At 35.5% G+C, this 24,867-nt stretch overlaps 1 protein-coding gene across 2 annotated transcripts; it reads left to right on the plus strand.

The window, feature by feature from the left end:
- The first annotated feature begins 2,807 nt into the window (after window positions 1-2,807).
- On the plus strand, window positions 2,808-23,821 carry LOC144970797 (uncharacterized). 2 transcript variants are annotated; one of them, XM_078910812.1, is made up of 15 exons: window positions 2,808-2,887; window positions 7,113-7,562; window positions 8,179-8,345; window positions 8,772-8,997; window positions 9,844-9,902; window positions 10,488-10,673; window positions 11,683-11,832; window positions 15,362-15,731; window positions 16,369-16,562; window positions 16,930-17,493; window positions 17,993-18,119; window positions 18,919-19,137; window positions 19,486-19,634; window positions 21,430-21,567; window positions 22,516-23,821. In XM_078910812.1, exons 2-15 carry the CDS (start codon window positions 7,166-7,168, stop codon window positions 22,717-22,719), a joined length of 3,150 nt encoding a protein of 1,049 aa, XP_078766938.1. In that variant the 5' UTR covers window positions 2,808-2,887; window positions 7,113-7,165; the 3' UTR covers window positions 22,720-23,821. The 2 variants fall into 2 exon arrangements, with proteins under 2 accessions (XP_078766938.1, XP_078766939.1); XM_078910813.1 differs by having other exon boundaries at window positions 2,870-2,972.
- Window positions 23,822-24,867: the final 1,046 nt, after the last annotated feature.

Genomic DNA, 24,867 nt, shown 5'->3' on the forward strand with positions numbered 1-24,867 from the left:
CCTATTAGAAGATATTTGACAGAAAAAATGGAATTAATTGTCTCTAATTGGTGTTAATCTACGTGTATATAATATTTTCAAGTCTGACGGTCGAACGCAATTATGGGCTTGTTTTAACGTTGTTGTAGTGGACAATATTTTGTTGAGACCATAACAATGTGGGTTATCAGACCTGCGAGTGAGAATATCTCAGTATGGGTAGATGCCCTCAATATCCCTTGTTTATCCAGTGAGTCACTTGTTCGTATCTTCTTTCCTTCTTTTTCTATTTTCCTCTTCTACTCTGCTTCTGTCATTTTACCAGAGTGAGGCTATACTTTGTTTTGCCTTGACCATGGCTGAGATCATTAAATTTGACTTGAGGGGAATATTTAAATCTATGTTGTTTTTTATTTATTGTTTTTGTTGGTTTTTTATGTTGTTGTGTTAATTTTTTAATTTAAAAAAAAAAATATTTTTTTTTGGGGGGGGGGGGGGGGTGAGCTAGGGCGAGGTAACTTGCTCAAGGTCACACAGCGTGGCACCTTTCTTTGTCATATTATTTATTTCCTTATTTCAAGTAATTGATACGTTGTATAATATTGGGTTTAGTCACAATCCAGACACATGGATGATCTCTTGTACTGGGTGGGATCTTTTGACCTCCCATGGTGGGCAGGAGGTCAATGTTGTGTCTTCTATTCCCCAATACGTGTATCTATTTGCCGGAGTGAAAGGCTGAAAGGGAAACAGTCAATTGAAAAGTATTAGTTTTGGGAAGGGGTATTATTTTCCTTGTGCATCATCTTTCTGTTATGAACTGATAGTAATATTGTTTTTTAATCTGAACATATCTTGTAAACATCTGTTTGTATTCCTCTTTGTAGGATCATGTGCTGGTGTCTGAATGCGACTTTTGGGTGATCTCAAACCAAGTATATTGATAGCATACTCTTTGATTCTTCATATGTCCCTATTTGAACCAATTTTCCTTTGTCTTACTTTTTCTTGGGTGTTTTAATTGTAATTCTTGGCTAGCCTATCCCATTTTTGCTGGCGCCGGTATGACCTAAATTTGTCGCAAGCGCCGTAAAAGCCTTTTAAACAAACAAACAAAACATATTCTCCTGTACTTTTTCTTGTTGAGACTAATACCATCGCTTTGCGTAGTTTCATAGGTTTTTGATGGCATGACCATCACATTATTATCTTTCTAAATGGCGCTAAAACTATCGTTTAAAAAATAGAATAATTTAAAATTGTTACAACGCATTTCAACAGAATTACTTAGCTCAATGATGAGGGGGAAAATCCACTAGAATTCCCAGGGACGGAGATTGTTTGTCGCCTATCGGAATCAATGAGTTCTACGGTACGAGCATGACCCCTTCCATCTTTTTATTTCGTACGCTGAGAAGACATTTTTTTCTAGAAGACTCTCCCTACAATTATCAGTTGAATAAAATGCCTCCAATCTTGTCAAAAGTTCTTGATCCTGGGACTTCCAGCGGTCCCGGTCCCAGGTTTCAGTGTTTTTGACAAAATGGGAGTCATAATGATCGATCGATAATTGAATGACTTTTCTGAAAAAACGTGTTTATTAGAGTACGAAACATTAACATAGAAGCGTAAAAAATACTAATCACAAAATGTTTCGAGCTTAAAGCCCTTCTTCAGCCAACAAAAAAACATTAAAACATAAATACACTACTTAAAACTCAGATAGGAATTTAAACCCAAAACGTTTCGTGTTTGGTATTTCGTTCTTTTATTTATTATTTTTAAGCTGTTATTTAATTTCTGTTTATTACTTTTTACAGTCCACAGCTTCTAGCAGCTTAGTGTCACTTTGACGTACGTCCCGTTGTGGTGGGTAATTGGCTGCTCCTGAGCCAATGGATATTTCATCGGTCCGCACCCTTGCTTTCTCTTCCAGGAATTAAAAAAATAATAATAATATTGTAAAATAAAATTCCCTTTATTCACCCCATAGGGGAAATTTGTTTTTAGGGTCTATTCCAAGGGAACACTGGTATAACCCAGGCGTTAGCCTCAGTGCAGCGCCGCAAATTGAGCTAGGGCGAGATGATTTGCTCAAGGTCACACAGTGCAGCGGCGGGGGATCGAACTCGGTACCTTTCGGGTACGAAGCAAAGACCGTACCGCTGAACCACGCTGCACCCCTTCAGAACCATTAGCTGATGGAGCCGGAGATAATCCCGGTTTTTTATAGTGTCAAACAAACGATAGCAATTGCTTACTACCCTTTTGATAGAACGCTAATCTATGGCAAAGAACTTTCTGTCAGACCTAAAAGACCCAGCTACCCAACAACTGCTGAGTGTGCCAATAATAATGATGTTGATGAGGATAATGATAACAATAATGATGATGATATAGGCGAGGATCCGGAGGAGGATGAGATGACGAAGGAGGGAGAGGAAGAGATGGTTGGGAGGGGAAAGAGGAAGGAAAAGTACTAAGTGCATAGATAATATTTCCTAGACGTCATTGTGACGACTATCACCAGTTGATATGACTGGACCGGTAAATTTCACTTGACGGCAACAAAAATATCCATTTTGTTTTGATAGCAGAAGCAATTATTCTGAATTTTCTCCCTTCCGTTGTCTAATAGTAGCCTACTATGGTGGAAGATCAATCAACATTCATATAATAAAAGGCAATAAAATTGGTTCGTAAAACTGGATGACCAGCAATGTCGTTATGGTTGAATGCCCTTCTTTTTTTAGATTCAAAGGGAAATAACCAAGTAAATGAGTGTTCTTTTAAAAACAATTATTGGTTGAACTTGAGTTTTGTTTCTTGTATTGTGGATTTGGACCAATCAAATGCCATGAAAACATGATTCCGCAAGAAAATGGCTGACACAGATTAAATGGCAGAGGTAGAGTACCGTTCTTTGTCAAAACATTCTAGCAATGTTAGATACGTCTGTATTCATTCATAAGCATGGCAAACTTAGAGCTGTGGTAAACGGTTTGAAAACTCCACATTCTTCTTGCACGATTGATATTTCGAATTATTTAATTTCTAAAATTGATGTTCTCACCCCATGATGACGACTGGTGCCATTCATTTATCGAGGGTTTAGAGGGAGGCGACTGTTGCCTCGGTTCGCCGATCGAACCCACCAAGAAACAAAACAAAAACTTACCAAAGACCGTTTTGTCATAGCGGGTTCAGAATTAATTGGGTATTGCAGTTATTTGTCAGGATTTACCTAATGTGTTGCCCTCTCACTCTCTAAATCACCTAAAATTTGAAATATTAACAAAACCGGTCGCCGTCATTCCTGAGCCCGAGCCTGATGAATTTTTATCTTGCCAGATTTACTTGATTTACCGATAAAGACCGGTTAAGTTAAGCCAAAATTAAATTGCTGTTTTCAATTTTTTTTTATTGGCACTGTCGGTAAAAGGTAGTCCCTATCGAGCGGAGATATTTTTACGACGTTTTATTACTTTTATGGTGCCAATAGAATAGGGAGGCCTTTGCCTTTGTGAAAGAAATGCTAGAACGAGGAGCTTTCGGAAGACCTCCCATAGAATATAGAAAAATGACAACCAAATATTTATAAATTTTCCTGGTCAATCAGAGTCACTTGAAATGAAAATATCATGCAACAAGGATGATGCGCAAAACTACAATGGTAAAATTATACCATTCAGTTCAGCAGGGACTCTCTTTTTCTGAAAGTGCCTACAATTATGTGGTCATGAATCAGAAGAAAACCATTTATATATGATTAAATGGTTGGGTCTCCTTTGACTCATGCTTTCATACTCATCAGGAGGTTTTTGATTTGGCTGCGGCTATTACTATTACTATTAAGACTCTAGTCTGAATAGTCTCCCATGGATCATGTTTTGACTTTGGCAGTGTCTACGTGCCCGTAACCGGGCACCTGGTTTGCCGCTACAATACAAGCTATGGATAGACCTCGCTCTATATGTGTGTTTGTGTGTGTTATTTTTTTAAAATCAAACAATACAATTTAACCCATTATAGGCGAGATACAAGGTTACCTTGTATAAATGTTACCGTGTACGTAGATCCTGAGGCTAGGTGCCCGGTAATGAAAATAATGATTATGATACCAAAATATCTGCGCTATTCCTCTTTATAACGAAGTTATGCATCTTTAATTGAACCCCTCTAAAACTTTTAGTAAAAGCGAACGCAATTTCCAGTCATAACTTTCTTATGGGCGAGTTGGGTCACAATTGACTCCCACTGCTGCTGTTCACTAAACCGCCTAAAGTTACCACGTACGTAGACACTCCGTTTGACTTTTATACATTCTGATCACATGACAGGAAAAGTTCTAGCCAGCATGAAGAATAAAAAGTACCGATTTTCTTTGTTTAGACCCACGCTGCTCGCCATTGCTGGGCGACGTGACATCAGACTATTGAATCCAATTACATAGCTGCCAATCCTATGGGAAATTGCGGGAGACTCCCGCATTTTTGTTCGTCTCCCGCCCGTCACATCGATCTCCCGCATTATCGTGCAGTAGCCTGACTGTAGGCCCAGGCCTAGAACCCATGTTAGCCTACCATGCAGGTCTTTTCGGTTCTTTCGGTAATGTACGTGAAATTCCGGTCCTCCGTTTTGTAAACGGAAGTGAGTTTAAGTCGTTTGGTATTGTGGTAGATTTATAATCGGAAAGGCCGATACCGAATCCGTTCTTTTTAGTGAAGTTAAATAGCTCTACATGGCTGATATCGATTGTAATTAATTTATTCAGATTGAGAGTACCGTACTCATAAGCATTCAAAAGAAGTAAACAAGTCCGTTTCATCTTTTGAAATGTAAATTTGTACATTTATGTATCTCCCTGATTCTTTCTGAATCTCCCTGATTTTCTGACCAAAATTCCCTCTTAATAAGCTTGGTGGGTTGGCAGCTATGCAATTAATAGATTATTTGAACTCAGTTACATAAAATTAATGCATTAATAATGCCAATCAAAATTACGTTGTTAGTAACTATCAACTGGTAGTCCAAACCCGCTTTATTTGACGAGAAAGACCAAATCATAGATCGATTGGAAGTCCAGTTAGAAGTTAAAAAGCATTAAAAGTAACAACAGTCGGAAAGTAAATGTATTAGAAATGGAAAGCTTTTCTAACAACATAACATGATGTCCAAACAAAATCAGGACAAAAATAACTGATTTAAAAATTACATACTCTGATAGTGGCAACAATCCTTCTACAGTCCAAAGTAGGTGAACTGAGTCAGTGGGATGTGGGCAAAACAGAATTTCTCTTGAACTCTTTTTCTATTTCTTTATCAGTCCCACCCTCTGCCTACTGCTCATATTGTGTCGGCCTCCCCTCTGTATGCGAACTAGTGCCATGCTAAGGACCAGTTCCTAAGCTGAGAGCTGGGGACTGGTTCCAAGGAGAACTGCTGGCAGTTCTCACTTCTTACCACTTTTCTTCAGTCCCAGCGGCCCTCGCTTTTTACTACCTTTCTTCCATCCCAGTGGTTCTTTACCTAGATCGTATACTAGTTAGGGGCAGCATGGCTCAGCAGTACGGTCTTTGCTTCATACCCAAAAGGTACTGAGTTTGATCACCCGCTGATGTGCTGTGTGGCCTTGGGCAAGCAAGTCACTTCACCCTAGCTCAGTTTGCGGCGCTGCACTACAGCTAACGCCTGGGTTATTCCAGTCTTCCCTTTTAATAGACCCTAGAGACAAATTTCCCATATGGGATGAATAATGGGAATTTTATTTTTGTTACTAGTTCACCTCTCTCACATACACTTCCTTCCACTAGTCATCACCCATTCCATTTACTTAATCCCACCCCCCTTCCCTCTTCTTATTGTTATTATCAACATAAGTGTCTCCTCCACTCGCTTTTCTGAATTAAAAATTCACCCCAAATACCAAAGCATACTCAATGTCTCAATCATTTCTAGTTACATGTTTGTGTTGAGAATATTGGCTATTAAACTTAAATGCTGGACAACTAACCTTGTTTGTGTTTGTTGAACCCGTGACCTGAAGAAGTTGGGGAGAGTGGCTCAAGATAGAGATTTCAACTCCCCACCCCGGCATTGTATTTATACACAAAGTGAGTTCCTTATTACTTTAAGCAGGCGTCAATTTTCCAAACCAAAGAAAGAATGGTTAAGCCAGAGACCCCATATGTCACTGTTGTCACAGCCTCGCGGGGATGCTCAGCTCGACATACTATGGGCATTGGTCTCAACTGTATCTTATATAATAGGGATGCTCTTTTTCTAGCTAAAGCCAGATAACAGGCTTTTTCAATTTTCCAGCTGACCTTGCTCAGCATCCCTGAGTATAAAAGTAGTGGCTTACCATGTGTGTCTGGGATAGAGAAGATGAGCTTCTATTTAGGTACCAGTGTGGATCAACATTTAGTTAAAAGTATCTGCCAGTGGGCCGATCATAGCATCCACATACAGTCCATATGCACAGGTGATTATCAAACTGCAGATACTTTTGTCTCTGTGAAATGTGCATTCCCAACTCACTATGACAAGGCAACAATTCAGTGAAGGTGGGCTTGTTTTAGTTTTAGCGAACGTCTTTTAGAGGCTAATAATAGTAGAGAGATTCTCCCATTGAAATGATGTGATTATAAACATACATATGTCCTTGAATAAGTAATTCTGTTATATACAGAAATTAAATCTGTTGGTATCTTGAAATATTAAAAAGGGGGCCCAAATTTAATTCACAGATCCTTAAATCAAGTGAATGAAAGCCTGAAGTTTAAAAAGTATGTTAATAATAATGGAAATCTTTACACACAAGCTAGATTATCCAGAGGCAAATCCATTATATGGTTCAGTCCACCGGTATTGTCTAGTTAGACTTTAGTTCTTCAAACACCAGCTTTGCAATTTGGCATTTTCTAAAAAAAAAAAAAGTTAATATAAACCTAAAAAAAAGTTAATATAAACCTACATATCTATAAATTAAACAAAAACACTATCATATATTTTACTGATTTTCTTATGAATCATGGCTAGTTAAGCTTGAAGGCCTCTGGAAACATTTAAATGTAACAAAACCTTCATCTAATTGCATAGGATTTTTTTTTTTTTGTTCTCCCTCAACTCAGGTCTCAACAAAAGGTTAACTGGATAATAAGAAACCACTATTAGATCTAAAGCAATGGCTGATGCCCAGCAGTCCCAACAGGCTGCTCCGCAACAGCCACAAGTTCAGCAACAAGTGCAAGCACAGGATGCCCAACAAATGCAACCACCTCAGCAACCTCAACCACAACCACAGCAGCAACAGCAACAACACATTCAACAACAGATTGCCCAGCAGCAGCAACAACAACCCAGAGCTTCAGCTTGTGGCACTCCTTCCATCACTGGTATCATTGCACCTCAAGCTCCAACTCCACAGCCAGCAATCGCTGCTGCTACATCGAACATTCGATCGCCAGGCACCCCTGTTCCACAGCTTCAGGTTATTGGTCAACCTATGGCAGGCCAGCCCTACCTTGCTCAATTCCAGGGTTATGCACAGCCTTTCATGTTGCAGAATGCCAATGCTCTAGGTATGTTTTCATTGGGTTTTTTTTTTTTATTGGGAGAGGTATTTTGAAAATTTGTTTTTTGAAGGTTTTTTGTTTTGTTTTAAGAGGAAAGGCCAGCTTTTTTGTACAGACAAAATCAGTTTATGAATATTTTTTTATAGCTCAGTGGATGTATATTTTCATTTAAAGACTGGTTATGATATCACTGAATGAATAGAGATACAATTTTCAACCCACACATGATAACACATATTGTAATTTTTGTATGTTCGATCCTTTTATGTGAGCACACTGATAATAAGAATTTAGTAATTTAGGAAAGAAATGACAGAAATGAGATTGCTGTATCATATTTGATGAAAAGATAAAGATATTTAGAAAAACTATTGAAATAATGACACAAGTACCTATTTTTAAAAATCATTTTCCTTTTGTGAATATTCAGTTTCGCGTAATGTGGAGGCTTAGAATTGTTTGTTTATTTTTTTTTTTTAATGAGTGAACCATTATATTTAAATATATATTTCCTCATGATCCATAGGAATAATGCATTGGCCTTTGTTCACAGCCTTAGATAGTTGTTGGAAGTTTAGTAAAATAAATATCTCTTTTTTTTCTCTCTCTCTCTTTACGATAGCAATGCAGATGAACCAAATGAACCAGATAAATTTAGCTGCCCTACAGCAACAACAACAACAGCAACAACAGCAGCAACAGCAGCAGCAACAACAAAATAGGGCAACTAGTACAGCCAACCCTGGGAGTCCTGGTGGAGTTTTGACTCAAGCTACAGGCTCTCAGATTGTAAGTATTGATAATGTCTTTACTGTAGCCTTAAGATCTTAAGCTTAGGCGTAGTATGCTTTTACTTCAGCTGAACTGGGTTTTTTTCTTTTTTTTAAAAACAAAACTATTTTAAAATCTTTTTAAAAATGTTCAAATCAACCTTACGGTGACTTGTTTATGTTTTGGAAGATTTGGGTTTTTTGGTTTTTTTTAATGTTGCTCTTACAAATTGGAGCAAAATTTGTGTTAAAGGATATCATGATGAAAAGTCAATAATAGAATAGGAGTTGTTTATAAGATCTGTCAAGTGACTGATTCTCAATACTTTATACACTGCACCAAATCCGTCGATATTTCTTTTTCTGTTTTTTTTTGTTGTTGTTTTTTGGGGGGGGGTTTTTGGTAATTTGAATGTACATGTGATATTTCTACTTTTATTCACAGGCACCTCAAATGCAAATTGCAAATGGCAGCAACCTGATTTCATGTTCTGTTCAAAACATCATGCCTCAAGCCCAGTGTGCAACAAACGGTGGTAAAGGTCAAGTCACAGGGGCTAAAGGTCAGCAGATCACTCAACAGCAAGCAACTGCTACACCTATTGCAGTAGCCAAACAGCAAGTGCTTCCTGCTCAGGCAGCAAATACCCAGATGGTTCTTGGAAATATTGGTAAGAGTATGAAATTTGTACATTGTTTTTAGATACATGTTCATTTGATCATAAATATCTAATTTTTTTCTCCTTGAGAGCTTTTTGGTTGGGTTTATTATTATTATGTTTTTGTAATTTTTGCAGTGGCACAAGTAAAATAATGACGATGTGGCAAAATAACTTTCCTATATATTTTTTTTTCTGTTAATACTGGTTGTAAATCATTGTAAAAAAATTTTGTATATAACTAGATTATACCATTTTAAAGAGATAACTGGATGGTGAAATAGTATTGAGCAAAAGTTATTTTATTTAGATAAAATGATAAAATGTGTGGATCATCTTAAGATTAAGGCAAAATAATTTGAATATGAATAATCATTTGAATTATGACAAGATAAACTCAGTCTTAAGGATTTGACTCAAACTAATCTTCTTTGTCTTTTCATAGTTTTTTAGTGTAGTGTCTTATGTCTAATTTTCTCATTTCATGACACATTTACTCATTGACACCACATCAAACAAATACGTTCAATAGGCTAGTTATATTTGTAGAAAAGACGGATATGTTATCATATCTAACATGGTTTTCATTTATTTTGGTCTCACTGAGCCTTTCTAATTGATTTGAAAGTGAAGAAGAAATTAATATTGGCCACTTGTTTTGGTTTTTCTTCAATTGTTATTCTTTTCAATTAATTAAATCAAACTCTTTTCGGTCATTTCGTTTACTTATTTCATTAATCTAAATATGAACAACTTCAGTAGAATTGTTTGTAAACAATGTTGTCCAGGAAGCAAACTTACAATTTGATTGTAGTATCGTCATACATTAAAATTAATTGTTTCCATTGTTTTCTTCAGGTGTATTTCCCAGCCAAGCTAACGGTAATCTTGCAAGTGGCTTTATTACACAAGTGAATGTAAGTTTCAACATTTCATTATTTTACTCCTCTATATCACCTACATTTCTAACAAAGAAAAATGCAAGTTTGCCTTCTATTTCCATATGCTGTAGAATCATAAAAAGCACACTAGATCGTTTGATTTCTGCCTTTCCATTAAGTACATTATATTTTCAAGTTTCATAAGTCAATAGCTTCGTTAAATAAGGAAGTGTGATTTGATTATATACTTATCACAAACATTTTAAAATAGGTAGCTTATTTCAGGGAAGGATTATCACCTTATTTGATCTACATGACTCCCAATCACCTTTTTGTTATGTTTTTAAATTTTCTTTTTCTGAATGAATAGCATTCTTGCTATTTCAAATGGAATCCAAAAGCAATCATATTTTATTATTTGTATTAACATGTGAATCGGCCCAATCATACAGTATGAATTTGTTTAATGGGAGTTAATAGTATGCCCAGAATGTTCCTATCATATTTTCTAAATTTTCAAGCCTCAAGTTATCCTTCCAACTTGATGCCAATTTACGCTTTCCTGATAAAATTATGATTCTCTGTTCCTACTTTAAAACCATAATCTGTTATCCTAAACAGTCTGGAATGGTGAACAATGCTGGCCAGATAATCACATCCCAGCCAGTACAAAATATCATCACCAACCAAGCCCTGATGCAAGCCATGGCCAGTCTCCAGATGCAACAAGGAATACCTATAGCAGCAGCTGCCAATACATCTGGACATCAGCAACAGATCATCGGTCAGGGTCAATCTCAAGTGCCAGTAAGATCACAACTTTGCCTTTGTTCATTTGTTTGTAACTCTCAGAGTTTTTGAGGTGAAAAATATGACACGGAATCTAGTTTTGTCATCTCATCATCTGTTAATATTTATTTTATTGTTTGTCCACTTTTCTGATTTATAACATTCAATTTATTCGTCGTAATGTTTGTCTCTAAGATTTAGGCTTTCATTTATTTTTTTTATAAAACCTGAATTACTTTTAAATATTGAATTGAACTTGGGGTGATTTCTATCCTTGGGTTGGGCATTACCATTAAGTTTTTTGGTACAATTTTACCCTGCTATAGCTATTTAATTCTGTTCAATGAAGTGATTTATAAATAATAACAATGGGTGACCCAGTAGAGTTTAGGTTTGGAAAAACATATATTAGTCAACTCTTCCTCTGTGACAGATGAAAATAACCAGAATGATTTGTCGTCTTCAAATATTTGTGGATTGGTGGGATCTGAAAATGTTTTGCTCCTTACTGTGGGAATTTGCGCCTCCCTGAAATCAACGGTTTAGATAATGATGACAACATAGATTTTGGTGATGATTGGATGATCAGGTGGCATCTTCCCTATTCGATGTTGAGTAGCAAAGCTAGTGCAGAGACATTTTTCTTTAAGTCTCAGATAAATTTTAGACTTGCAAAATTTTCACAAAATTAATACATCCTTCAAAATGAGGACTAGATAACAATATGAAACGTTAATTCCATTGCTTCTGTTTTTTGTTTTGATTGTTGCTAAGACAAGACAATGACTTAACCTCTGATGACGAGACTGAATTTCTTTAAAATCATATTTTGCCTCACAATCTGGTTTTGAGTTCAGGCCCAAACATTTTCACCTACTGCCTTCATAGTAAAGACACCAAGGTACAATTTCAGGTTTGAGTGAAATCAAAATTTGGCCTGTAAAGGGTTAATAATAGTACCATTTACGAGGCTTGGGTCACATATTTTTTGTAACACTTTCTCAACTTCTTATACATTATTCATCAGGCTTTCCTTGCTGGCCAGAATCTGTTCATCCGTACATCAGGCCCCATTCCACCTCAGCCAATCACCATGACCAATATGCAGGCAGCTGCAGCATTTGCTGGCATCAAGGCACCGCAACAACAGCCTCAGCAACAACAGGTTGCTGGTAAAGTAAGTAATTTATAGTGTACACATGACATACTAGTTGAGCTTTGTTTTGTTATTTGTTTTTGACAATGTTTGAACTCTTTAATTAAAATTGAAAACCATTGATGCTTATCTTTTCCAAGTTTTCATATCATATTAATATAGTTTTAAAATAAGATTTAGCTTTTCTGAGTAAAAGGTGTGGAACTAATAATTATTTTTCATTTTATACAGATCTGGCTAAACTTTCTCATCTAAACCCTCTCCTCCTATTTCTTCTTCACGCCAAAGACAAGTGCTGCACTTGGTTGTGCATGCTTACTAAGGGTATACATTGTTCATATTATGACATCATTGTAATCTTGGTAGTAGTCTTGGTAACAAAATATCATCTGTCTCTCTCTCCTCCTTCACCTTATCATCGTCATCATCATCGTCATGGCTCTTTTGTGGATCTCTCTTTAACTGACTTAACCGTATAGTGTTGAAGTCAATGATGATTCCTGAATCAATGGTTTCATATAAATTTTATCCTACATATTTGTGTCATCTTTTATTTCTTTATTGATAATACCACTCACATAGATATATACTACTCTTATAGGAGTCTGGATCTTGATGTTACCAAATGTTTTTATTTTTTTTTTACCTTTTATTAATTATGTTTTTTTTTTAACAGATAACATCTGCGATGTATGTTGAACAAATCGTCTTTCTCTTTTTCTGTTTGTTTATATGGATGTTGAATGAGAACCAATCCTTCATCATTCCCACACATCGGAGAAAAAGAAAAAATACAGTTTTTTTATTTTTAGCATTTAATTTTTATATTATTCCACTTTTTAAACTGTTTAAATATTTGACAATGGTGATATTGTTAATTTTTTCAGCTTTTGAAAAAGTAACCACTTTAATTATGAGTTCAGTTTTGGTGGCTACGATATCAGTTGAAAGCATTTGGAATAAATGCAGACTTGCTAAATCCTACAAATTTTCCTTTTTCCTATGAATTTTAGACCTCAGCTACAAATTTACAATTAGTCAACTTCACTACAAATGTTCATGTGACAGTGGTTAATACAATTAATGATATTAGTGGTTAATTCAAGGAAATAGTATATAGTGAACTGTATGACTTACTTTGTCTTTTGTGACCTTGATTTACTTTGATCTTGACCAAAACCATAAAATTTTTGAACCACCAAAGAGAAGAATTATTTCGGGTACTGTTCAATAATCTAAGACTTCTTACTCTGATGAGTGATCTTTTATAGTGAAATTGTAGTGAGAGTGACTACTACTTTCTGTGGCTATGTGGTCTTTTGGTATAACACTGGCCTTCAGATTGGAAGGTCCTGGGTTCAAGTCTCGCTCTGAGCAGCGTATAGTTGAGTCTTCAGGGGTAAAATGAGTACCTGGCTTTTGACCCGCATCATGTCTCATCCCACCTGTTATTCTGGCTATTGGTTAGGGATCCCTTGTAAAGCCCTTTTAGCATGTTTAGGGGATATTGCTCTATGTAAAAACTCAAGTTTACTCGTGTTTTTATGCCCACTACCAATTTTTTCCATATCTATGACTACTAATTTTTGCAATTGGCTATTGCAAGTCTGTAAATGGAGGCAGTTATGAATTATATCTGGTGACTGTATTGCTTCAGTTCTGTTTTACACAATCTGAAAATATTCGGTTTATCTATTTCTATGGGTGTAACAATTTTTCCACTTGCTTTCATCCTATGGTATTATTTTTGGTTCTCACATTTTCCATTTTCACCAATTAATGAATCATTTGTTACAGGTCTGCATAGTCTTCTATGTTTTCTCCTTGTTCAAAAATGTTCCACTTACCACTTCTTTCTGCTCAATTTGAATTTTGTAGTGTGAGAAATAATCTGTGTAACTGGTTTACGCAAGATGAAAAGATGATTTACTTAATTCAATTTAGAAGTTAAATCTTAACTTATATCTATCAAAGTAATCATCCGGAAAGGTATGTATGATATAGTTCCATACAAAGCAGATAAGAAAAATATAAACAAATAATCAAAGAAATAACTGGGTATCATCAACACATTTTCTGTTCATAGAATGGGAAACAGCTGTTGCTGTCTGACTCGCTCTATACAACTGGGTCCAGGACTTAGAGTTTTGCAGGTTTTCATGACCTATAATTTAGATCACTGTCACTTGATTTAGGTATGAATTTATTTGATAAGGCTGGGTGGGGATCCTGACCTCCCATAGCGGGCAGGGAGGTACATACTATGTCTTCTATCCCCCTATGTCTGTTTTCCAACATGCTTTCTGTCTTTGTCTTGGAGTGAGATTACTTGGTTTTGTCCTGGCCCTGGCCGGATACCTTGGCTGGGAGGGAAACAGTCAAATGTATAGTTAGTTTTGGGAGATGATATTTTTTTCCTTGTAAATCATCTCTCTGTTATGCACTCTATTATGTTTTATTTATGTATTATATATGATTTGTATACATTTGAGTGTGCTCCTCTTAGTGGGGACCTGTGCTTGTGTCTGGATGATACTTTTAGGTGATCTCAATTTAAGTACACTGATAGTGTGCACTTGGAATCTACATCTGTTCCCTTTTGAACCAATTCCCCTTTGTCTGCCTTATTACTGGATGCTTTAATTGTAATTTTAGAACTTTTTACTATCCCATTTTTCCCTTTTTACTGGCGCTGATATGACCTGAATGTGTTGCAAGCGCCGTAAAACCCTCAAAAACAAAACAAACATATTTGATAAGAAATCTAAATAAATCTTAAAAACTAAAACTGAATAGCAGTTGAATGATATTTTTAATAGCTTTCCTCCATTATCAGATCTGGGAAATACATAAAATCCAAATTTTTTCACTCAATGGAGGCGGATGTATGTAATCCAGATTTTTATATTTTCTGTTTATGATTTTGGTATAAATATTATTCTGCAAGAACAAAACAGGTGGTAATCTTTGTGTTTCTTATATCGGTGGATCCTTTTCTATAGTAAACCTAATTAGAATTGCATGTGTTATTAAGTCTGGATTCATAAAAGACGAGATTTTTGAAAAAATATAGAATTATTAAAATTTAAACCTACTTATACATCCCTGGAAGATGAACTTGAGGGGGGGGGGGGGGATTTTGCCTCTAGTCAATGAAAAGACTAATTCAGGGAAATTAAGAATTGTTCTTTTGAATTGCCTGATGTGTTGTTTGGAGCAGAGTTGGTATTGATGTTGTCTCTTATCGTAAGGCAAAGTTGGGGGTCATAGAGCTTGGTCAGTCATCAGATGGCTGACAATGAGAGAAAAAATGTCCTCCCTCCCCCATCCTTTCCTCATTGACATTTTGGCACTGCACTTAGATAAGGTATGAATAGTACCAAGATCTTTACATAAATAGTGCCCAACATATGAATTGTATTGTATAAAACCAAAGTTTGATTTCATGTGACTCTCCATAGGAATGCATAAATCAAGCTTTATGGGGTTCATAGATCATGAAGAAAGCTTAGAAAATTGATTTTTATAACTATATTTAAATCATCCACAGCAAGCACCTGTGGCAACCAAAGTGCTTCTTCCCGTCTCAACTAAGTCCCCTCTCACGGCCAAAATCCAACCAAACATCGCCAGTAGTAGCATCAGCAACCAGCAACAGCAGCAAACAGCAACCAAAATCTGGGTCCCTGCCACTCCAAAAGTCAGCAAAGCCAAATCCAAGACCCAGATTAAAGCCACTGTAGCCACCTCTACACCTTTCACAGTATCCCTCAGTCCTTCCCCAACCACTAAATCAACAACTGTTACCTCAGTATCCACCAACATTGTGGCATCGTCAACTGCAGCAACGTCCTCTTTAGTCAGTACCCCAGCTACCTCTCTTCCCCTGACCTCCTCCACGGTTGATGTCTCATCACAGGGTATGTATTTATGATTTATTTGATATGTTAGTTTAATAAAAAATGAAAGGGACTGGAGAATTCTACAAGAAGCAAGCAAAAGAGAATAATTGATGTATCCAAAAAAAGAAAGAAAGAGCTCTGTTGTTCCAGTCAAGGAAACCAGGTTTTTTTTTTTTCAAAAATGTGTGGTACCACTACAATAAGTGCCGTCTAATTTCTCTTTTCTAATAAACAATTTATTTAGTATTCTTAGTTTTTAGATATTTCAAGGTATTTCTGCCTCAATCACTTACCACAAGATTTGGCCAATCAAACATGTCTTTTTTTACCGATTAATTTTTCATAGGAGAAAATTATTGTAAGGCGATTTATATTCTACTCAACAGGGCCTCTGTTGTTAATTCAGTAAATCTGTGCCTTTGCATTTTTAAGAGATGATTTTTATATTTAAAAATGTGAAAATCTTTCATCTTGGAATGGTACTGATTTTTGTTGTTTGTTTTTTTGTTGTTTTTTTTGTTTTAGGGGATTAATTTTTTTTATTCGATGAAATTGATTTTTAATTCATTGCAAATACCATTTATGAGTTACCTATGCTGCAGCGATTGTTATTTATCTATGTCCTCTAATAAATGAGCCCTGTTGTCTTTCTTAGGTGCAGCAGTAACAACACCAACTGTTGCCGTGGTGTCAGGAACTGTGGGAGGCATAATAGCCCAGCCCAAAGCCCAGATCTCAGTGAACGCCGTCATGCCTGTAATGATGAATGTCCCACCTGCAAATAGTAAAACGTCATCAGAAGGGACTGTCACTCTTGTCACCTCATCACAAACAATGCAAAAAATTGAAGTAAGTTTGAATTAGACCTGATTCATATTTTGTTTCATTCTTAAGGCTTATCAATACATATTTTAGTAGTAGTATTAATTTATTACATAGTAATACATACCTATGATATTTTATGTTAATTGTGTTTAATCGATAGACCAATGCACTTTCCTCCTTTTTTACAAATTGCCATTATCATCATTGAGAAGTGACAAATGTTACTGATAAAAAAAATCAGAATTTTTTAAAACTGTGCATCTACCAACCTCAATAAGGTACAGAAAGCTGTATAACCAGAAGTAATAGGAGGAGCAAAGATTTTATTCCTTTTTAAGCTTTCTCCCTTAATTTTTATTTTGTTTTGTTTGTTTTTATATTTCTTTTTCAGATTCCAGAAAATAAATTTACACCTTCCAGTCTACCAACTGTGTCCTCAGCACCCTTTTCAATATCATCTTCTTCATCGTCGTCATCTTCATCACCTGCAGTAACTATGGCAGGATCTTCATTGACTCCAAATACAACATCTCCAACTAAAGACAACACCAACGGCAACACAAGTGCTGCTGCTGCTAAAGACGATAACAAAAACAATCTCAAAACTAGTGGAGCTGGAAGGGGAGGAAGCAAATCGCCTCTGCCACCAACCATCAAGCCCTTCCCCTCACCAGATTGTAAACTGACCGTTGTAGACAGTATGGTCATTGAGGAGAAGCCATCCATTCCAGACATGATGAAGAAGCAGGGCAGCGGTTTGAGTGTGAGTGCAGCTATGGAAGCGGCTGGTCTAACCACCATTATAAAGGAGGCCAAACCGATGACGGCTGTGGAACCGTCACCTGTCAACCCAGCCCCACCTGTTGCTGAGAAACAGAAGGCCATTGTTAAACCTCAGATTATCACTCACATCATCGAGGGCTATGTTATTCAAGAAGGGCTCGAACCTTTTCCTGTCAGTATTGAAAAAAATGTCTTGCTTTATATTTTTTTTGTCTTATTTTTTTCATTGCCAATATTAATTATATCAATTGATAATTTTTTCTTATTTTTTTTTTTTTTTTGGTGAATGTGTTTTTTAGGATCATTAAAAGGGACAGCGATCTCGATAAGTTTTCCGCAATTGTGATTTTTTTTTTTTTCCTTTTTCTGTCTTATTAGAAGCTCTGTTTACTTCTCGAGAAGCCTGATTAATTTAGTTTTCTAATTATTATTTTTTAAAATTTATATTGACATTTATGCAGCACATTTCCATTGATATTTCACTGAGCCAGTAACTTTTATTTCTTAATGTCAACATGCAATGAGAATTATTGTATTATATATTTAATATATCCACGATTTATGATTGTTATTAAATTTTGATGTTACTGTCACAAGCTATTATGACCACTTTCATGAATTCTAGTTTTGGTTATTCATTGGTTTTGATTTTTACCAATTATACCATCTAGGTCCAGCAATCTTCCCTACTACAAGAGTTTGTGTGTCCTGAAAAGAATCAAGAAGTGGAGAAAGAATCTGAGGAGGATGGAACAAGTTACGATGAAGAACCTCCCACTTTGCTACCTCAAATGGAAGGTGTGTAGTTCAGACCTGCAACCTCTACTTTTAAAATAGGACAATTTTTTTTTTTTTTATTTTCCCGTTGAAATCTAAAATTATGTCACTGAAATCAGATGTTGAAACCAACATTTCAAAGGAAAACTGGTGAAGCAGCTTTTAAAAAGAATTAATCGAATAAAAGAAAAACTATGTCAAAAACATTGAATTACAAGAACTATTCAGTCTAGGGACGTCTATTTTAACACATAATCAATTCAAAAAGGCCCACCAAAATTCCTAGAGGGATTAAAGTGATTACAGAAAAAAACAAGTTAAAGTAAATCTTTCAATAAAGAAACTTTATTCATCCATGAGGAAATTGGTTTTACAAGCATAAATTTCAAGAATAAATAAATAACCGTTATAAAAATATTATATTCACACAATTTTATAAAGCAATAAAATAAGAAAAATAAAAGTCATAGTAAATAAAACTTGATTTTTGATGAACTAATGAACTGCAATAAATTTCAAACTATTTTCAAACACCACTGGCATAATGACACATGATTTATTATGCAAGTATATTTTTTATCTTGATTTCCAAAAGAGGGACATTGATGCATTTGTATTCAATATAATATGGTGATAAGTATATTTTCCCTGCAATGTTTTGGTTCCGATATAAAGGCCGGGAAGCCGTAGACAAGATAGATAAAGAGAAAGAAAATAAAAATTGACTGCAGTAGTTGATAGCACCATCAAATAGTGCTTATGATTTGATCGTTATTTTTTTCTAAGTTTTATTTTTTACTTTTCTTTCTCTATTATTCAGCTCATTTGGCAAATTCCCAACTGAATGCTCCGCCGTTGGATGAACACAAGGAAAGTCCAGATGCCTCAAACACTTCCCCCTCCAAAGTGCTCAAGTGTGAGGTTTGTCAGAAGGTTGGCCCAGTCTCATCTTTCAACAATTCTCGGTTCTGTTCCATTTCATGTTCCAGAAGATTCAATGTCAACCAGACTCGACGAGTTGGGCTCTTTAAAACGAAAGGTAAAACGAGTCCCCTAAATCATTTAAATAACTGTGGGAGGGGGAATAGCTTAGTTTGCTTCAACTTTCATCTGTTGAAGTTCTTAATCTGTTTCTAGAGTGAGGGTTACATCAAGATTCAACAGAAAAAAAACCCCACCAAAATGTGGGAACTTAAATAAAAAATGTAAACTTATGAATCACAAATTTAACCTGAAAAATCGTATAGTAGACCAAAATTTATTACGGTTGAATGTTAATTTAGTTTCAATAAAATTATCCTTTTTTTAAAATTAGTTTTCTCTTTTTTAAACTTTGGCTGTAGAATCTGTTAAAACTTCTTACATATTTATCATCCACCCCTCTCAGGTTCTTCGAGAAAGAGGAAGCAGTTAATGGCAGGAGGTAAAAGATGGAGGGCATCGCGAGGTAATAGACCACCTCAGGCTGTAGGAAAATCAGATGAAGAGGAGGAGGAGGAAGATGAGGATGAAGACAACCAGGATACAGCTGAAATGGTACGTTCTTTTAAAATTGTTAGACCAATGATTAATACTGGTTTCTGTAACTAGGTATGGCAAACCCTCTTATCGAGTCATGGCTTTATTGGCAAACCGAGAATTTTAACTCAAATCGTCTCTCTCTTTTTCTCATTTTCAGTCCGTCAAATAAAACGTTTTTGGTATCAAATTAAATCTCAAATCTTCATCTTTAAAAAAACGTTCATGCTTTTTTCATATGATTTGCCGTTATTTCATGGCTTTGAGTTGAAGAAGAGGAGTAAACTTCGATTTTGGAACCGGCGCTCCGCTACTCGATCACCGTAACTGACGGTTGTCTTTTCTCTCCGCTCGGCTGGTCGCGTCAGCGCTATTAATAGTAACGTCAATGGCTGCATCCGAAAGAAAATTGAACAAGCTTTCATTCGATACCAGATTCGCATTTTTATGATTTTTTTCAAAGGTTGAAGTTTCAAGTTAAAAACTTTAAATTGATAAAAAAATTGAGAAAAATTTGAAAATTTGGACGATTCTGGTATCAAAAGAAAGTTTAAAATCTCAGCTTTAAAATGATGTATACGAAAGCAAGATTAATAGCTTTGCGTTCACCAGCCAACTGAAAACGAAACTACAACTACAACATTTGCCGTATTCACTTCACTCATATGCCGGCTCAGGCAAGGGGCACAATCGCTGATATTTCGTAACTTTGCGTTGAAATTGACAATTTTGGCTTTGTCAGCTACTTTAGGGGCAAATTATTTCTATTTTACTTAGAGTTGAGCTCAGAAAAAAAATACACATATTGTTTATAAAAAGATGTGTATTGTTAGAAAGTTACAGAGGTCTGGTTTGAATATTTATGAAAATACGGCATTTTGAAAACGGACAAAAGGTTGCTTTCAAAGAAGGACAAATTTTGGCGATTTTCTACAAATTTCGAAATAACATATCTTTTTTAATTTTTAACCAATTTTAATAATTTTTATACCATTTTAATCAGGAAAAAAAGTTCTACCTGTTGAATGCAACTTAAAGACAACAATTATATAATCTAAATTTGGGTTTTCCGTACCTACTGTAACAGGAAACAGGCAGTGGCAAATGCAAGGATAAGACTATGGTCTCCCGTTAAGTATGCTCTACTGGACAGAAGCATTTAGATGGACAACACTGATTGGACGGATGTGTGGGGGGGGGGGGGGGCAAAAAGAAAAAAGAAAAGTTGATTTTAATTTTACTCAATGCACTCTAACTGGTTAAGTCACCATGTCTAATAATTTGGCAATGAGTAAGTAAGTAAGATGGCAATAAGGCAAGGCAATTCATATATTTTACCTTATTCAATATTATATCATAATACTGTCCAGGGTAATTGTCTGACCATTGTTGAAACCAAGTGAAAAACAAGAGTTTTAAATCTGAGTCAACAGTTTTTCTGAATTCTCAATTTTTATCAATTGATGCACAATGATATTATTCTTCCTTTAACAAGTGTATGATTCACTTAATCAATTATCGGATGACCATAGCATTGGATCCAACAGCAAATGTTATTGTACCTATTCTTCTCATCCATCATACATTTCGATTTCCTGCATATGAAAATGTGCCTTCTTGTTTGTAATTTTAACTTTCGATCTAAATGTCATTGGTTTAAATGACACTGGAGGCATGTAAATTCTTTATAAAAGAGTTAAAAGGCCGTGTCCAGTACAGTTTTAATGTAAACAGAGGGTCTTTAAAAAGAAGTTGTTGCCTCTTAAAATGTTAATTTTAATTGCAATTATAAATTTTAAAACTTTTTATCCAGCACATGGGTGACGAGATGAGTAGTTCCAACAGTGCCCAAGAGACCAGTTCCTCAGCAGCATCCCCACCCCATTCTACACCAGAGTTGAATATGGAGGCGGAAGGAAACTATCCTAATACAGACCCATCGAAGTGGAGTGTAAGATTCAATTTTTTATTTGACACTGTTATTTCACTTTTTGAAAAATCTCTATTCACTACCCCACCCCTTTCCCCCTTCACTATGGCAGCAAATTAGCATAGTTAGATTGGTAGTCCAGAGATTTCTGAAAGTAGGATGATAGATGCGCTAAAAGATTGGTACATTTTTTTTAACAGATAAAGACCTATTCATTCAACCTCACCTCTCAACCTGGGTGGAGTTCCTGACCTCCCATAGTGGGCAGGGGGTACATACTGTGTCTTCTATCCCCTTATAACTGTTTTCCAACATGCTTTCTGTCTTTGTCTTGGAATGAGATTACTTGGTTTTGTCCTGGCTCTGGCCGGAGTCCTAGCTGGGAGGGAAACAGTCAAATGCATAGTTATTGTTTTGGGAGATGATATTTTTTTCCTTGTAAATTATCTCTCTGTTATGTATTATTATTTTGTTATTTTGAATGTATAATGTAAGCAGTTGAGTGTATTCCTCTTTGTTGGATTTATTTGTTATTTTGAATGTATAATGTAAGCAGTTTAGTGTATTCCTCTTTGTTGGATTTGTGCTTGTGTCCGGATGAGACTTATAGATGATCTCAAACTAAGTACATTGGTGGTGTGCTCTTGGAAATTTACATCTGATCCCTATTTGTTTCAGTTCCTCTATGTCTTACTTTTTCTTGGATACTTTAATTGTACTTCTAGAACTTTTTACTATCTCGTTTTCTTCCTTTTTACTGGTGCTGATATAACCTAAATGTGTTGCAAGCGCGTAAAACCCTTAAAAACAAAAAAATCACCTCTCAACAGTTCAAAATAGTTATAAAAGTTATTTTTGGCTATTCAATAAACATGTTGCGTTTTCAAAAAGGTTGGTTCATTTTTTATCATAATGATATCTAATGAAATGATTCTTTATCATATAGTATTTTGGGTTTGTTTTTTCCAGGTAACAGAAGTGTATGAGTTTGTCTTGTCATTGCCTGGGTGTTCAGACTATGCTGATGATTTCCGGTCTCAAGAAATTGATGGCCAGGCTCTACTGTTATTGAAGGAGGATCATCTCATGACTGCGATGAATATCAAACTGGGACCCGCATTAAAGATTTGTGCTAAGATTAATTCTCTCAGAATTGATCCCCTTCCCACGTGATTTTGTTATATAAGGTTGTGTGTGAGAATAAGGAAGTTGTTGTCATTTGTTTCTGAATCTCAGTGTCTGTTCCGACCTACCACCAGCTCCAATTTTTAAAAAATAAAAAACTTGAGCTTTTATATAGCTCAGTTGGTAGAGCACTCGCTTCACAAGCAAAGGGATGAGATCGATCCCGGGTGCAGTCTTGCTTTTTTTTTTTACCCTCCGGTCCACCCAGCAGTGATTGGGTAGCTGGGTCTATTATATCTGATGGAAAGTACTTTGCGATAGTGCCCTATCCAAAGGATAGAAAGCAATTGCTATTGTCTGTTTCATGCTACAGAAACCAGGATAAACTCCGGCTCCATGGGCCTGGTGGCTCTGGAGAACTAAACATACTCAAAGCGCTTTACAGGGGTCCCTAGCCAACTGCAACACAAAATGTAGGATGAAACATGATGCCTGTTTGGTGATATTACAATTTTTCCAACAGAGACAAAGCTATTAACGGCCAGGTACTCATTTTACACCTGAGTATAGTGAAAGAATGTGAGTAAAGAATCTTTTCCAAGGATTCAACTATGCGCTGCTCAGAGCCGGACTCAATCTCAGGACCTTCCAATCCAAAGGCGAGTGTCATACCACCAGACCACATAGCCACACAAATCTTAATATTTAATTTTTACTGTTTTTTTGGGGGTGTTTTTTCATTTTTAGGTTATACAGAGCCAAATTATTTTTTTATCCATCAAATTCTGAAATGTTATTAGTTTTGGCTCTCAAATTTGTTCCATTATTTTTTACAAGGAATCCTGTGCGACATCATTAAATGCTTAACGATGCTGTGGCTAGGGTATTCCATGAAGGAATATAGATAATCCATCAAACAAATCATGTCTGATGTCAACAAGAATGATCACCCTTGTTGTCCAAAGTGAGCAAACTGGGGGTTAATAATCTTGCACAAGAAAAGAAAAAAATGTGAGTGCCTGATGCCTGGTCGCGGTGTAATGCCTTAACCACTCAGCAGGCAATTGAAAAATATTAATGTGCCAACTTTAAAAACTATGTGATTGATATATTTTTTCAGTCATATCTTTAAAAAAAAAAAGCTAAAAAACTTCATTCCTAGACGCGCCTTTTCTGTTATTAGAATAAATGTTTTCTGGTTTTGAAGTGGAAACTTTTTGTTTTTATGGCTTAGGATTTAATAATATAGATTGAATGTGCAATAAACTATTGATTGATATATTTTTCGTCATACTTAAAAAAACTAAAACTCATCCTAAGCTTTCTTTATAAATAAATGTTTCTGTTTTGAAGTGGAAACTTTTGTTTTATGCTTAGGATTTAATTGAGAATGTATAGATTTGTAATAGGATGTCTTTAAATTATTTTTTTTAATCTTGATTTTGACTACAGGGTCTGCAAGTGATCTGTTATTTTCATATTGGTGCTTTATAATTAAAGAGAAGATTTAATTTTTCATTTTTTTATACAAACATTCATGCTCATGTACATTTATAATTGATTTTCATTGATATTGAATATTTTACACATTTTTGTTCTTCAAAACATATCATTCAGTCGACCGTCAAATTCTAATTGGAAGTCAGTAAAATGTCATTAATGTTGCTTGTTATTGTTTGTTTAAAAAATTTTTTGATGCTTTGATCATCTGATGCACAATCTTTTGACTGTCCCGCGTCATTTTCCTTTTTAAAAATAATAATAGATCAAATTTATAGAGCGCCTGTCTCCTCCAAATATGTTCAATGGCGCTTTACAAGACATAGTTCACATAGTTTTAAGAAAATTGAATGTTACAATTTTAAGAAAACTAACTGTTATAACTGTAGATGATCTATTAACTTATGCTGATGCCAATAGAATATGAAGAACATGGTTTTGACATGTTACGGAAAAGTTAATTTAAAATATTTTGTCTTCAGTCTAAACTTGAAGTACTCAATAGTATGAACACTTCTGGTAAAGACCTATAGAGAATTCCAGATTAGTGGTGCCACGAAGTAAAATCCGTTTTTACTGGCCCTGAAAGCACTGAAAAGTGTAACAATCACCCGGAAATCCGTGAAAACAAAATAACAATAACTCTGATATAAAAAATTAGCACCAATTAGTTTTCTCATCCAACCCATTTAAAAG

This window comes from Berghia stephanieae, chromosome 4, assembly GCF_034508935.2.
Source record: "Berghia stephanieae isolate SIO BIC M18660-M18661 chromosome 4, UCSD_Bste_1.3, whole genome shotgun sequence".
Classification (NCBI taxonomy): Eukaryota; Metazoa; Mollusca; class Gastropoda; order Nudibranchia; family Aeolidiidae; genus Berghia; species Berghia stephanieae.

Bases quoted from the DNA above. Each gene is read 5' to 3' on its own strand.
- LOC144970797 (XM_078910812.1), top strand. From the start codon at position 7,166: ATGGCTGATGCCCAGCAGTCCCAACAGGCTGCTCCGCAACAGCCACAA. The intron at 7,563-8,178 runs GTATGTTTTCAT...TCTTTACGATAG, and splicing joins GCAGAATGCCAATGCTCTAG to CAATGCAGATGAACCAAATG. The intron at 8,998-9,843 runs GTAAGAGTATGA...TGTTTTCTTCAG, and splicing joins GATGGTTCTTGGAAATATTG to GTGTATTTCCCAGCCAAGCT.